Genomic DNA, 14,994 nt, shown 5'->3' with positions numbered 1-14,994 from the left:
GAGCTTCTGTCAAATGCATTGGTCAATTTCACCTCTGATACGAGGATTCATACAGGGGAGACACTGTAACGGTAATAATGTTGTGTTCTTTTAACACTTAAAACGTTGCCAAAAACTTCAACCATGTTTATTGAAATAAACTGTCATACATTTACACCGATTGCTCCATCACCTCTCTTCTGCTGTGTAATGTGTTGGCATGCTTTAAATGAAGAAATAACACTAATTCCATATGTCATAATAACCATATTAAAACTGTTTTAGAATAACACAAATTGCTCCATTCTTTCCACTGCTGATCATGTCCAGCGCATGTAAGAAGCAATTAAGTTACCTGCAAGTTAGCTGACGTGCGACGGGGTGTTCTTTTTTTAATGTCTGTGTTTATGTTTGACACATGCTGCATAGATGCGTCGTCACCATGGGAACCAAAAAGCTATGGGACGGCTGTTTGCTTAACGATTTGACAGCTACGGTGATTGCGTCATAGCTGCCGTACTTCCACCTAGCGGACCGGTCCTGAAAACCGTCGTTGCTTAAAGTCCCTATTGTGCGAGTTGGTGAAGGCTGCCGAAAGAGGCCTAGTACTTTGGTCCTATGAATACCGGTAGAATGATCAATCAATCACCAATTAAATTCATTAATTTACTAGGGCCTTATCCGTTCTAATATATGAACAGGAAATGATGTACAGTGCTTTGTGGGTAATGATATATAATGGATCACATTGAGTGGGAGGGAATTCTTAACGGATGATCTTGGGAAGTTGGGTTGAACTTGAGCACGAAATTAATGTTATTATATAAGATAGATAGATTGTCATGGATAGATAGATATCTGTCATTTACTGCCTCTGTATGTATTTATCATATTATTTTGCAGATGGCACGGTCATTGCGCTGTCACAGTAATGTAGCTTTGGGAGTGTATAGCCTATATATAGAATGTATATGATTTTAATATGAATATGATATGAATATTGCAGAATAATATACTGTAAAACTTTCTCTTTCTTTATCTATATGGTCCAGTCCTGTATGGGTTGGTGCTGAGAAATGCACTCTCGAGTTGCGAGATCAAATTAATGATTTGGTGTGTGTGTGTGTGTGTGTGTGTGTGTGTGTGTGTGTGTGTGTGTGTGTGTGTGTGTGTGTACTGCACTCAATGAGGACATTATCACATTCACAGTTAAGGCCAGACTACAAGTCCTTCCCACCAGACTCAATCTTTCCATCTGGTTCCCCACCACTCAGGTCCCTCATTGCTTGCACCACAGAACAGACCACTGAAACACTGTCACACATCTTCAATGGATGTTATGCATACAAAGGAATGTACATTGCACGCCATGATAGAATAGTGGAACTCATAGCAAAGGACATATCAAAATATCATACATCTTCAGTGAGAATGTACAAACATTCCAGGGTCATTCCATACATGTTCCAACTCTGAGATAACTCGGATACCTTTACATCTCCGACAACTAATACACCAGATAGTGTCGTGGTTGATGAAGAGTCCAGAGAAGTGTCTGTATTAGAGATAGCCTGCACCTTTGACCATAGCCTAGAGCAGGGTTCCCCAATAGGCGGCCCGCGGGCCATTTGCGGCCCGCGGAGCGCCCCCTTGCTGCCCGCGGAAGAATAAATAAAAAATAAAAAAAGGCCTCGACCTCACGCGTGCGGACTCGGCCCCCAGCCTGGTACCCTAGTCAAAATATGGCCCTCGAGGAAAATTAATTGGGGAACCCTGGCCTAGAGGAAGCCTTTATGACCAAGGTCATAAAATACCAACCACTTAATAACATAACATCTCAGATCTGGGCTATAGGTGCAGACTATTTGTCTTTATATTTGGCAGCCAGCTAGGGCATACGCACACCGCACAGACTGGTTGTTGGAGTGTTCCAACAACTTGGGATGCCCAAGAAGGAGGCAAAAAGGCTGGCAAAGTATTGTGTCTCTGCTATAATTGGCAGCGTCATATATGGCAGAGACGCTGTTACTTATACCCATAGAGTACTGAGTGACATGCCTGTTGTATCATGAAAACACATGCCATGATTTTGCAGATGTAACTCTAATGCACCTATAATATTTGTGTCCTTGTATGCATATCCTTTGTGTGGACATAAATAAATGGTTTAAAATGTGTGTGTGCACAATTATAAATGATCTGCAGCTACTGTTTGTTCTATTCTTTGTGCTGTCTGGTGATGCGTACACATACACGTGCTTGGGTACCAGAATATGGGGTTCTAAGATGATTATAAATTATCTGCAGCTATTCTTATCACACCATAGCACAAGATGACACTATTATACAATCATAGGCTATTTCTCAGGCGTTCCACGTTTCATATTTTCTGCAAAATCGTCTTTATGTTTACGTCCTTCACTTCGATCCCTTCATTCCAGACCAGTGTGTGGAGTCCAGCCTGCAGGTGAACATGAGTTCTCCACAACCAGCCTGCACTGGACAGGGACAGGAACCTGACGACCACCTGGAAAGTAAGCATTAAATGTTGTCTTTGCTAAAGAATGTCAAGAATTCTAAATCCTGACAGTTTTCTGAAATACCGGTACCTCATGTTTCTGTATCAGTGGTGCTCAATATTTCAAGGACCCCAAAAATGATATGTATTTGGCCCCCGACCCCCATCTGAAAATATTCCAGGAACCCCTCAGAAGCAAATATTTGAGTTAAAAACGTTCACTCTGAGAGAATACATATTCAATGATTTGTGCCACATTTTCACGATTATTCAAAAATAGCAGACCTACAAGCTGGTAGGCACCGAGTGCCGTGCTATGAGCTTGTAGATCTGCTATTTTTCAATAGCTAAAGCATAACATGATGCTTAAAACACAAAAAGGGGTTCCCGCCCAGAATGGGTTAATTGATATTAATGTATTTGTGCATTACATTCCCCCTTTGACATGAATGGGAAATTGTGGAGACTGTAAGCCCTATAGTTACGAAACTTGGAGGGGAGGTTTTTAATAATTCTAAAATGAATTAACTTTATATTCATGTTTTTGATAAATTAGGATACCCGTAAATCCTCTAATAGTGGCCCAGGCTTAAATTTGTTTCAACTGTAGCGGGTACTCGGGTAGCAGGTTTTTATTGATAGGAGGTTTTAGAGAGCAGCTTATATTTCTATTTTTAAATGGATCACAATTAATTAATCAACATTGTATTAGTTTTGACCCAGTAAAATGTACTGGGTTAATTTATTGAAATCAAATACTGTATGAAATTAGCAGGTGTGGTTTGGGCGTTACAATAATAAAACCAATCACCGTCACGCTTACATTGGACACCCGGCGTTTGCTTCATAGGGTCTAGCCTTTGATTGCCTTTCAATAAAACCATACTTGATATACATACTGTAAGTACATGTAGGGGTGAGAGAGATGGTGTTAAAGGAGAATTCCATACTAGGCTTTCTTACCTTTTTATTTGTAGTTGTTACATCCCCACCAAAGAGGTCCAGGTGTTATTTTGTGCAAAAGCGCTCAATGAATTGCATTGAATTGAATGGGGCTATGGGGTGTTTGTATACATCCTTTCTTCATAATGTAAATAGTATCCCAAGCGGCACACTTTACTACTTATTTCCATGGAAATAAGCGAATTAGCACAAAAACCCAACCCCCATTGAGGGCTTATGGTAGGGGAAATAGCCAATAATGCACTTTTGCACAAAATAACACCTGGACCTCTTTGGTGGGGACGTAACAACTATAACTATAAATATCGTTGAGACCATACAATGTCTCCCCGATATGCCTTTTCAGAGATATTGTGGTGATACAGTACATTCTATGATTTGACCACTACATGTTACTGATCATAGAGAATATTATTGTAATCCGTTAGCTATTTCCAGCACAATGAAAGCGAATGACATCGGCAGGGCCGGCAATATAAGCGGTCGCTTAGGGCCACAACCACTGAGGGGGCCACATCCCAGGGAGAATATAAGCGGTCGCTTAGGGCCACAACCACTGAGGGGGCCACATCCCAGGGAGAAGATTATTATTATTTGTATGTATCCCCTGTTCCATACATGGGCTACTGGAGGCCCTCACCTTCACTTAATGCCGCCCGCAGCTTAATATTGGAATACTGATATATTTTTGATTTCAGCTATTACAATTCCAAACATGCAAGCATGACCCGCTTTAATTACTTCGGTCTATATTAGTAGCTTAATGACTAGTACTAGTCTTTTTTTATGTCCAATGTATTTGCATTTAAGTTCATAAAGTTAAAGGTATATTCAGTGATTTCACTTAATTCAAATATCACTTTTTTTGTTTTGTGTTGAGTGTGCTGACCATATATTGAGTTCCTCCCTGTCCCCAGTTAACCCCTGGGGTAAAAAAAAACGTAGGTTTCGTTTGTGACTAGGTGGCCCAGCCCATCCAATCAGGAAAGAGATGGGCCTTCCGCCAAGCATGATCGAGCGGGGGCGGGCCTTGGTGTGTGTGCTGTTGGCCTGTTGCGTGTCCCCCCCACTGTAGTGCGTGCATGTGCACATCTTGTTACCCGGGCGGACCGTTTTTTTTCCCAAATCACCCAAATTACTGAATAGGCCTATCTCACAGAATTTCCCCGCCCCCTTAATACGCCCCCTTAATACGCCCCCTTTCGGGGCTAGTGGTGATAGCGTGACGTCACTCCATAGACACTACATGTTAACAGAGGTCATTTAAGAAGTCTACAACTTTTGTTTTCTCAAGGTAAGGTTTGTTCTATCTGTTCGAGCTGATTTACCATCTTGTTTGCTTCATAATAATATTGGTCTGTCACATTTTTACATTAGGAAATGTACTTAGATTCTCCAGAGAAAAAAACGTGTAAATGCTAATGTTAAATGACACCACTATCTACCGGAAGGGGGCGTGGAAAGGAGGCTGTGAGATAGGCCTATTCTCCTTTAATAAGAACATATACATGTATTTGAAATTAAATAAAAATGTTAATTTTCAGGATTCCAATTCAGAAATACCGGTAGCTAAAAATAATTCAGGATTCCAATTTAAAATTAGCAAAAATAGCAGATCTACAAGCTCTAAACACGTCGCAGTTTGAGCTTGTAGATCAGCTATTTTTGACTATATGCATTGTGACAAAGAAAACATTATCACAACATTAACACGTTACTGCCCAGCCGAAATAAGCAGAGCAGAAGGGTCACTCCAACCCGAGCTGGAAGTTAGGCTTACCATACGTCCTCTTTTGCCCGGACAAGTCCCCTTTTGGGGGGCTGTCCGGGCAGTCCGAGGACAGGGGTTTTACATGTATCGCCTGTAGTGTATCGCTACGCTCACAGACCATTCAGACCAATGTGTATTACAATGCACGTTCAGTGGTTCGTAGTGGAAAAACACTGTGAGAGGTGGACTTTTCAGCCCGAACCCCAGATTGTGTATTATTCATAACTGCATGCGCTGCGCGCTGACAGCACTGGTCCCGACCGCAGATCAGAGAAAGGCTCGCTGTCTGCAGATAGACTGTTGTGTTGTTCTGCTCTCCGTGAGGAAAGCTTGAAAAGAACTATCTCATCATTGACATGCAAAAAAAGTAGGCTACTGTTTTCTTAGCTTTGTGACTGACCAATGAGAAGCAGATTGTATTGTCTGCAAAGGAACTATGTGTCTGTCACAAATAAAAGTTCTGTCCTGCAAGCCCATGTCAACAACACAGACAAGGCAGCTGTGCGCGAGGTGAGTCCTTCTGCAAATTAAATTGACCCAATATTATTTTGTACAACCTAGCAAAGCATGAGATATGATGGTTTGGAGAATAGGCTGGTCTCTCTTTTTACAAGAGATAATAATAATAATAATAATAATAATAATAATAAACTTTATTTATAAAGCACTTTTTAAAACAATGTTACAAAGTGCTTTCCAATACAGGTTAAAATACAGTAGTAGAATAAAACAACAATAAGCAATATTAATACAAACAGGTGAACACAAAATAAAACAATCAATAATTTAAGTAAAAGCCATCGTGAACAAGTGGGTTTTTAGCTGTGATTTAAAAGAGCTCAATAGGGTGATTTGTCTTAGGGCCTCTGGTAGGGCATTCCACAGTTTAGGTGCACGGGCCGAGAAAGCCCGGTCACCCATGGTGACACGCTGGGTAGCTGGAACTACCAGGAGCGCCTTGTTTGCCGATCTAAGGCTACGTGTTGGCCTATGGGGCTCCAGCAAATCTTGTATGTAGATGGGGGACAAGCCATTTAGTGCCTTAAAAGTGGTAATTAAAATTTTAAAATCAATCCTAAAATGAACAGGCAGCCAGTGGAGGGAGGCGAGGACAGGGGTAATGTGGTCACGCCTTCTGGAATTGGTTAGTAATCTGGCTGCTGAGTTCTGGACCATTTGAAGACGGGAGATAGTTTTTTTATTGAGTCCGGAATATAGTGAGTTGCAATAATCTAAGCGTGTTGTGATGAAAGCATGGATTACCTTCTCAAGGTCAGGGAATGAGATGAATGATTTTATTTTTGCTATATTACGGAGTTGGAAGAAACAGGATTGGACAACCTTAGTGACTTGCTGATTCAATGAGAGACTGGAGTCGAACATCACGCCTAGATTACGGGCTGCATTTGTTATGTTATTGGACAGATTGCCAAGCTGTGACTGGAAAGCGGGGATGGAATGTGGGGGGCCAAAGAGGAGGATTTCTGATAAGCCATTGCATACAGGTTCTCAAACTTTTTAATTTCAAGGACCCCCATAACTCTGAGAGTAAAACCAAATGGACCCATAAGAGTCCCATTTGATTCCATTTGTACAGTATCAGAGTTAAAAGTTATAAAAGGGTCCATTTGGTTCCATTTGTACTAGTACACTCTCAGAGTTACAGACCTGTAAAGGTCCATTTGGTTCCATTTGTACTCTCAGAGTTACAGACCTGTAAGGGTCCATTTGGTTCCATTTGTACACTCTCAGAGTTACAGACCTATAATGGGTCCATTCTGGGTGGCCCAAAACCACCTGGCGCAGAACTGTGACGCAGGAACTGGAACAGATGAACCTGTCCTGGGGAGAGGCGCACCATGCTGCCAGGGATCGGATGAAATGGAGAGCGCTCATTGAAGCCTTATGTCCCATAGGGGACGAAGAGGAGTAACTAATGGGTCCATTTGGAACCCCCTCAAGGAACCATGAGGGTCCCTGGATCACACCTTTGAGAGCCACTGCTTTAAATAAATACATAACTAATATAGAGCATATTTGATCAAATTTAGGAGCATAACTTTTTTGTTATAGATTATTTTGACATCTGAATTTAATTCAAACAGAACCACGCACGGCACGTGCACATGTGTCCTCTTTTTGGTAATTCAGAATATGGTATGCCTACTGGAAGTGGATTAATGCGGCTCAGATTAATGTTTTAATAGGCTACAAACATGGCATTTCATGCCATTCTGAGCATAAATACCACTAATAACCCAGTGCACGTGTACCGCGGATTATCATGTAGGCTGTTTCTACAATGAGAGGCCTCGCCTTGCCTTGGTTAGCTTCCGCGGCTAGCATCCATATAGGATGCTAGCCGCGGAAGCTAACCAAGGCAAAAAAAGGTAAAATATTTTGAAATTTTAATCAAATCTCGTAGATGTGTATTCCACTCTTATACATAACTTGAGAAAATGGCCACAGATCGGATTAAAATGCTTTTTATTAAAGAATACGGGATGCATGTGTGCTAATACCCATCCGTGCAAAATTCTAACATCCGTAGCCCTGGGGGTGAGCACTTTAGATTTGAAATCTGAACTTTCATGTACACGTTAGCTTTGTAAATGTAGCAAGGCGCTCAAATCAGTGGGAAGGTCTGCCTTCTGGTAGACTGATGGTTTAATTTACAGTGGAAGTTGGAGGAAATGTGTGTCTAAAGTGTTTACTTCCTTGTAGTACAACAGAGGAAACACTGCATGGAAAATGTTGAAAAAGTTCAACATTTAATGGATTTCTTTCATTTTATCTTTTGCCTAAAGAAGAGCTTTCCCCTGAACATCAGGAGAGGAGGTCCAGTCTGGTCCAGGAGGAACCAGAGTCTCTACAGATTAAACAGAAGCTACTTCAAAGACCAGTGGAGGATGATGGGTCAACATTGACATTACTTGCAGTGCAAAGTGATGATGATGATGATGATGGCAGAGAGACAGAGCCTCTATCCAGCACTTCAACTCAACACATGAATACACAAGCTGATGTAGAGGACTGTGGAACATCACAACCAACTAGTGATAACCAGCTCCTCTCTTTACACTCTTCTGAATCGGACAGTGAATGTGACAGTGATGATGAGTGGGAGCCAACTAGTGATAACCAGCTCCTCTCTTTACACTCTTCTGAATCGGACAATAAATGTGACAGTGATGATGAGTGGGAGCCAACTAGTGATAACCAGCTCCTCTCTTTACACTCTTCTCAATCGGACAATGAATCTGACACTGAAGACAGTGATGAGTTAGAGGAGACCAGGGAGGGTCCATCAGATTTAAACACACTGACATCACACAAGACACAAAATGTGAAAGGTCAAACCTGGTCGTTGAGCAACAAGCTGTCCCAGGACCTGAAAACACCAAAACAAACTGATTCCACGAGGAGTCACACAGGGAAGAAAAGGTTTAGTTGTACAGAGTGTGGCAAAATGTGTAATACGAAGGCACAGCTTAACCAGCACATGAGGACTCATACAGGGGAAAAGCCCTTTACTTGTAAAGTTTGTAGCAAAGGCTTTGGTATAAAAAGTAATTTAAAAGTTCACATGAGGACGATTCATACAGGGGAAAAGCCCTTTACTTGTAAAGTTTGTAGCAAAGGCTTTGGTCAAAAGGGTGCTCTAACTTACCACATGAAGACTCATACAGGGGAAAAGCCATTTACTTGTAATGTTTGCAGCAAAAGCTTTTGTCATGAATATAATCTAAAAGCGCACATGAAGACTCATACCTTAGAAAAGGGTTTTACATGTGACATTTGTGGAAAAGGCTTTAGGCAAAAGGGTGGTCTAACTTACCACATGAGGACTCATACAGGAGAAAAGCCCTTTAATTGTAAAGTTTGTAGCAAAGGCTTTGGTGTTAAATGTAATCTAATGGAGCACATGAGGACTCATACAGGGGAAAAGCCCTTTACTTGTAAAGTTTGTAGCAAAGGCTTTGGTATTAAAAGTAATTTAAAAGTTCACATGAGGACGATTCATACAGGGGAAAAGCCCTTTACTTGTAAAGTTTGTAGCAAAGGCTTTGGTCAAAAGGGTGCTCTAACTTACCACATGACGACTCATGCAGGGGAAAAGCCATTTACTTGTAATGTTTGCAGCAAAGGCTTTAGGGTAAAGGGTGCTCTAACTGACCACATGAGGACTCATACAGGGGAAAAGCCATTTACTTGTAAAGTTTGTATCAAATGCTTTGGTGCTAAATCTTCTCTAAAAGTTCACATGAGGACTCATACAGGGGAAAAGGCATTTACTTGTAAAGTTTGTAGCAAAGGCTTTGGTGTTAAATGTAATCTAATGGAGCACATGAGGACTCATACAGGGGAAAAGCCATTTACTTGTAATGTTTGTAACAAAGGCTTTAGCAAAAAGAGTAGTCTAACTTTCCACATGGTGACTCATACAGGAGAATAGCCCTTTACTTGTAAAGTTTGTAACAAAGGCTTTTGTGCAAAGGCTTCTCTAACTTTCCACATGGTGACTCATACAGGGGAAAAGCCATTTACTTGTAATGTTTGTAACAAAAGCTTTGTTGCAGTATGTACTCTTAGGACACACATGAAGACGCATACAGGGGAACAACCACTTTAGTTAGAGCTTCTGTCAAATGCATTGGTCAATTTCACCTCTGATACGAGGATTCATACAGGGGAGACACTGTAACGGTAATAATGTTGTGTTCCTTTAACACTTAAAACGTTGCCAAAAACTTCAACCATGTTTATTGAAATAAACTGTCATACATTTACACCGATTGCTCCATCACCTCTCTTCTGCTGTGTAATGTGTTGGCATGCTTTAAATGAAGAAATAACACTAATTCCATATGTCATAATAACCATATTAAAACTCTTTTAGAATAACACAAATTGCTCCATTCTTTCCACTGCTGATCATGTCCAGCGCATGTAAGAAGCAATTAAGTTACCTGCAAGTTAGCTGACGTGCGACGGGGTGTTCTTTTTTTAATGTCTGTGTTTATGTTTGACACATGCTGCATAGATGCGTCGTCACCATGGGAACCAAAAAGCTATGGGACGGCTGTTTGCTTAACGATTTGACAGCTACGGTGATTGCGTCATAGCTGCCGTACTTCCACCTAGCGGACCGGTCCTGAAAACCGTCGTTGCTTAAAGTCCCTATTGTGCGAGTTGGTGAAGGCTGCCGAAAGAGGCCTAGTACTTTGGTCCTATGAATACCGGTAGAATGATCAATCAATCACCAATTAAATTCATTAATTTACATTACTAGGGCCTTATCCGTTCTAATATATGAACAGGAAATGATGTACAGTGCTTTGTGGGTAATGATATATAATGGATCACATTGAGTGGGAGGGAATTCTTAACGGATGATCTTGGGAAATTGGGTTGAACTTGGGCACGAAATTAATGTTATTATATAAGATAGATAGATTGTCATGGATAGATAGATATCTGTCATTTACTGCCTCTGTATGTATTTATCATATTATTTTACCGATGGCACGGTCATTGCGCTGTCACAGTAATGTAGCTTTGGGAGTGTATAGCCTATATATAGAATGTATATGATTTTAATATGAATATGATATGAATATTGCAGAATAATATACTGTAAAACTTTCTCTTTCTTTATCTATATGGTCCGGTCCTGTATGGGTTGGTGCTGAGAAATGCACTCTCGAGTTGCGAGATCAAATGAATGATTTGATCTCTGTGTGTGTGTGTGTGTGTGTGTGTGTGTGTGTGTGTGTGTGTGTGTGTGTGTGTGTGTGTGTGTGTGTGTGTGTGTGCACTGCACTCAATGAGGACATTATCACATTCACAGTTAAGGCCAGACTACGAGTCCTTCCCACCAGACTCAATCTTTCCATCTGGTTCCCCACCACTCAGGTCCCTCATTGCTTGCACCACAGAACAGACCACTGAAACACTGTCACACATCTTCAATGGATGTTATGCATACAAAGGAATGTACATGGCACGCCATGATAGAATAGTGGAACTCATAGCAAAGGACATATCAAAATATCATACATCTTCAGTGAGAATGTACAAACATTCCAGGGTCATTCCATACATGTTCCAACTCGGATACCTTTACATTTCTGACAACTAATACAACAGATATTGTTGTGGTTCATGAGTCTAGAGAAATGTCTGTATTAGAGATAGCCTGCACCTTTGACCATAGCCTAGAGGAAGCCTTTATGACCAAGGTCATAAAATACCAACCACTTAATAACATAACATCTCAGATCTGGGCTATAGGTGCAGACTATTTGTCTTTATATTTGGCAGCCAGCTAGGGCATACGCACACCACACAGACTGGTTGTTGGAGTGTTCCAACAACTTGGGATGCCCAAGAAGGAGGCAAAAAGGCTGGCAAAGTATTGTGTCTCTGCTATAATTGGCAGGCGTCATATATGGCGGAGACGCTGTTACTTATACCCATAGAGTACTGAGTGACATGCCTGTTGTATCATGAAAACACATGCCATGATTTTGCAGATGTAACTCTAATGCACCTATAATATTTGTGTCCTTGTATGCATATCCTTTGTGTGGACATAAATAAATGGTTTAAAATGTGTGTGTGCACAATTATAAATGATCTGCAGCTACTGTTTGTTCTATTCTTTGTGCTGTCTGGTGATGCGTACACATACACGTGCTTGGGTACCAGAATATGGGGTTCTAAGATGATTATAAATTATCTGCAGCTATTCTTATCACACCATAGCACAAGATGACACTATTATACAATCATAGGCTATTTCTCAGGCGTTCCACGTTTCATATTTTCTGCAAAATCGTCTTTATGTTTACGTCCTTCACTTCGATCCCTTCATTCCAGACCAGTGTGTGGAGTCCAGCCTGCAGGTGAACATGAGTTCTCCACAACCAGCCTGCACTGGACAGGGACAGGAACCTGACGACCACCTGGAAAGTAAGCATTAAATGTTGTCTTTGCTAAAGAATGTCAAGAATTCTAAATCCTGACAGTTTTCTGAAATACCGGTACCTCATGTTTCTGTATCAGTGGTGCTCAATATTTCAAGGACCCCAAAAATGATATGTATTTGGCCCCCGACCCCCATCTGAAAATATTCCAGGAACCCCTCAGAAGCAAATATTTGAGTTAAAAACGTTCACTCTGAGAGAATACATATTCAATGATTTGTGCCACATTTTCACGATTATTCAAAAATAGCAGACCTACAAGCTGGTAGGCACCAAGTGCCGTGCTATGAGCTTGTAGATCTGCTATTTTTCAATAGCTAAAGCATAACATGATGCTTAAAACACAAAAAGGGGTTCCCGCCCAGAATGGGTTAATTGATATTAATGTATTTGTGCATTACATTCCCCCTTTGACATGAATGGGAAATTGTGGAGACTGTAAGCCCTATAGTTACGAAACTTGGAGGTGAGGTTTTTAATAATTCTAAAATGAATTAACTTTATATTCATGTTTTTGATAAATTAGGATACCCGTAAATCCTCTAATAGTGGCCCAGGCTTAAATTTGTTTCAACTGTAGCGGGTACTCGGGTAGCAGGTTTTTATTGATAGGAGGTTTTAGAGAGCAGCTTATATTTCTTTTTTTAAATGGATCACAATTAATTAATCAACATTGTATTAGTTTTGACCCAGTAAAATGTACTGGGTTAATTTATTGAAATCAAATACTGTATGAAATTAGCAGGTGTGGTTTGGGCGTTACAATAATAAAACCAATCACCGTCACGCTTACATTGGACACCCGGCGTTTGCTTCATAGGGTCTAGCCTTTGATTGCCTTTCAATAAAACCATACTTGATATACATACTGTAAGTACATGTAGGGGTGAGAGAGATGGTGTTAAAGGAGAATTCCATACTAGGCTTTCTTACCTTTTTATTTGTAGTTGTTACATCCCCACCAAAGAGGTCCAGGTGTTATTTTGTGCAAAAGCGCTCAATGAATTGCATTGAATTGAATGGGGCTATGGGGTGTTTGTATACATCCTTTCTTCATAATGTAAATAGTATCCCAAGCGGCACACTTTACTACTTATTTCCATGGAAATAAGCGAATTAGCACAAAAAACCAACCCCCATTGAGGGCTTATGGTAGGGGAAATAGCCAATAATGCACTTTTGCACAAAATAACACCTGGACCTCTTTGGTGGGGACGTAACAACTATAACTATAAATATCGTTGAGACCATACAATGTCTCCCCGATATGCCTTTTCAGAGATATTGTGGTGATACAGTACATTCTATGATTTGACCACTACATGTTACTGATCATAGAGAATATTATTGTAATCCGTTAGCTATTTCCAGCACAATGAAAGCGAATGACATCGGCAGGGCCGGCAATATAAGCGGTCGCTTAGGGCCACAACCACTGAGGGGGCCACATCCCAGGGAGAATATAAGCGGTCGCTTAGGGCCACAACCACTGAGGGGGCCACATCCCAGGGAGAAGATTATTATTATTTGTATGTATCCCCTGTTCCATACATGGGCTACTGGAGGCCCTCACCTTCACTTAATGCCGCCCGCAGCTTAATATTGGAATACTGATATATTTTTGATTTCAGCTATTACAATTCCAAACATGCAAGCATGACCCGCTTTAATTACTTCGGTCTATATTAGTAGCTTAATGACTAGTACTAGTCTTTTTTTTATGTCCAATGTATTTGCATTTAAGTTCATAAAGTTAAAGGTATATTCAGTGATTTCACTTAATTCAAATATCACTTTTTTTGTTTTGTGTTGAGTGTGCTGACCATATATGGAGTTCCTCCCTGTCCCCAGTTAACCCCTGGGGTAAAAAAATACCGTAGGTTTCGTTTGTGACTAGGTGGCCCAGCCCATCCAATCAGGAAAGAGATGGGCCTTCCGCCAAGCATGATCGAGCGGGGGCGGGCCTTGGTGTGTGTGCTGTTGGCCTGTTGCGTGTCCCCCCCACTGTAGTGCGTGCATGTGCACATCTTGTTACCCGGGCGGACCGTTTTTTTTCCCAAATCACCCAAATTACTGAATAGGCCTATCTCACAGAATTTCCCCGCCCCCTTAATACGCCCCCTTAATACGCCCCCTTTCGGGGCTAGTGGTGATAGCGTGACGTCACTCCATAGACACTACATGTTAACAGAGGTCATTTAAGAAGTCTACAACTTTTGTTTTCTCAAGGTAAGGTTTGTTCTATCTGTTCGAGCTGATTTACCATCTTGTTTGCTTCATAATAATATTGGTCTGTCACATTTTTACATTAGGAAATGTACTTAGATTCTCCAGAGAAAAAAACGTGTAAATGCTAATGTTAAATGACACCACTATCTACCGGAAGGGGGCGTGGAAAGGAGGCTGTGAGATAGGCCTATTCTCCTTTAATAAGAACATATAAATGTATTTGAAATTAAATAAAAATGTTAATTTTCAGGATTCCAATTCAGAAACACCGGTAGCTAAAAATAATTCAGCATTCCAATTTAAAATTAGCAAAAATAGCAGATCTACAAGCTCTAAACACGTCGCAGTTTGAGCTTGTAGATCAGCTATTTTTGACTATATGCATTGTGACAAAGAAAACATTATCACAACATTAACACGTTACTGCCCAGCCGAAATAAGCAGAGCAGAAGGGTCACTCCAACCCGAGCTGGAAGTTAGGCTTACCATACGTCCTCTTTTGGGGGGCTGTCCGGGCAGTCCGAGGGGGGTTTATAAATTCCTTC

The 14,994-nt window shown here is 40.9% G+C and overlaps 1 protein-coding gene across 1 annotated transcript in view; it reads left to right on the top strand.

Moving 5' to 3' along the window:
- The window catches only part of LOC306915724 (uncharacterized protein), a 70,734-nt gene extending 60,626 nt beyond the window's left edge, over window positions 1-10,108 (top strand). The window contains exons 7-8 of the mRNA XM_079493285.1: window positions 2,421-2,513; window positions 8,039-10,108. Of these exons, the coding sequence (XP_079349411.1) occupies window positions 2,421-2,513; window positions 8,039-9,687 (1,742 nt within the window). The 3' untranslated portion in view covers window positions 9,688-10,108. The remainder of the gene's footprint in view (window positions 1-2,420; window positions 2,514-8,038) is intronic.
- The last annotated feature ends 4,886 nt before the right edge of the window (window positions 10,109-14,994 follow it).

The sequence above is a fragment of the Electrona antarctica genome (assembly GCF_951216825.1).
Source record: "Electrona antarctica genome assembly, chromosome: 22".
In the NCBI taxonomy this organism is placed as follows: Eukaryota; Metazoa; Chordata; class Actinopteri; order Myctophiformes; family Myctophidae; genus Electrona; species Electrona antarctica.
Note: the sequence above shows the minus strand (reverse complement) of the source record. Positions and strands in the feature narration are given on the sequence as shown.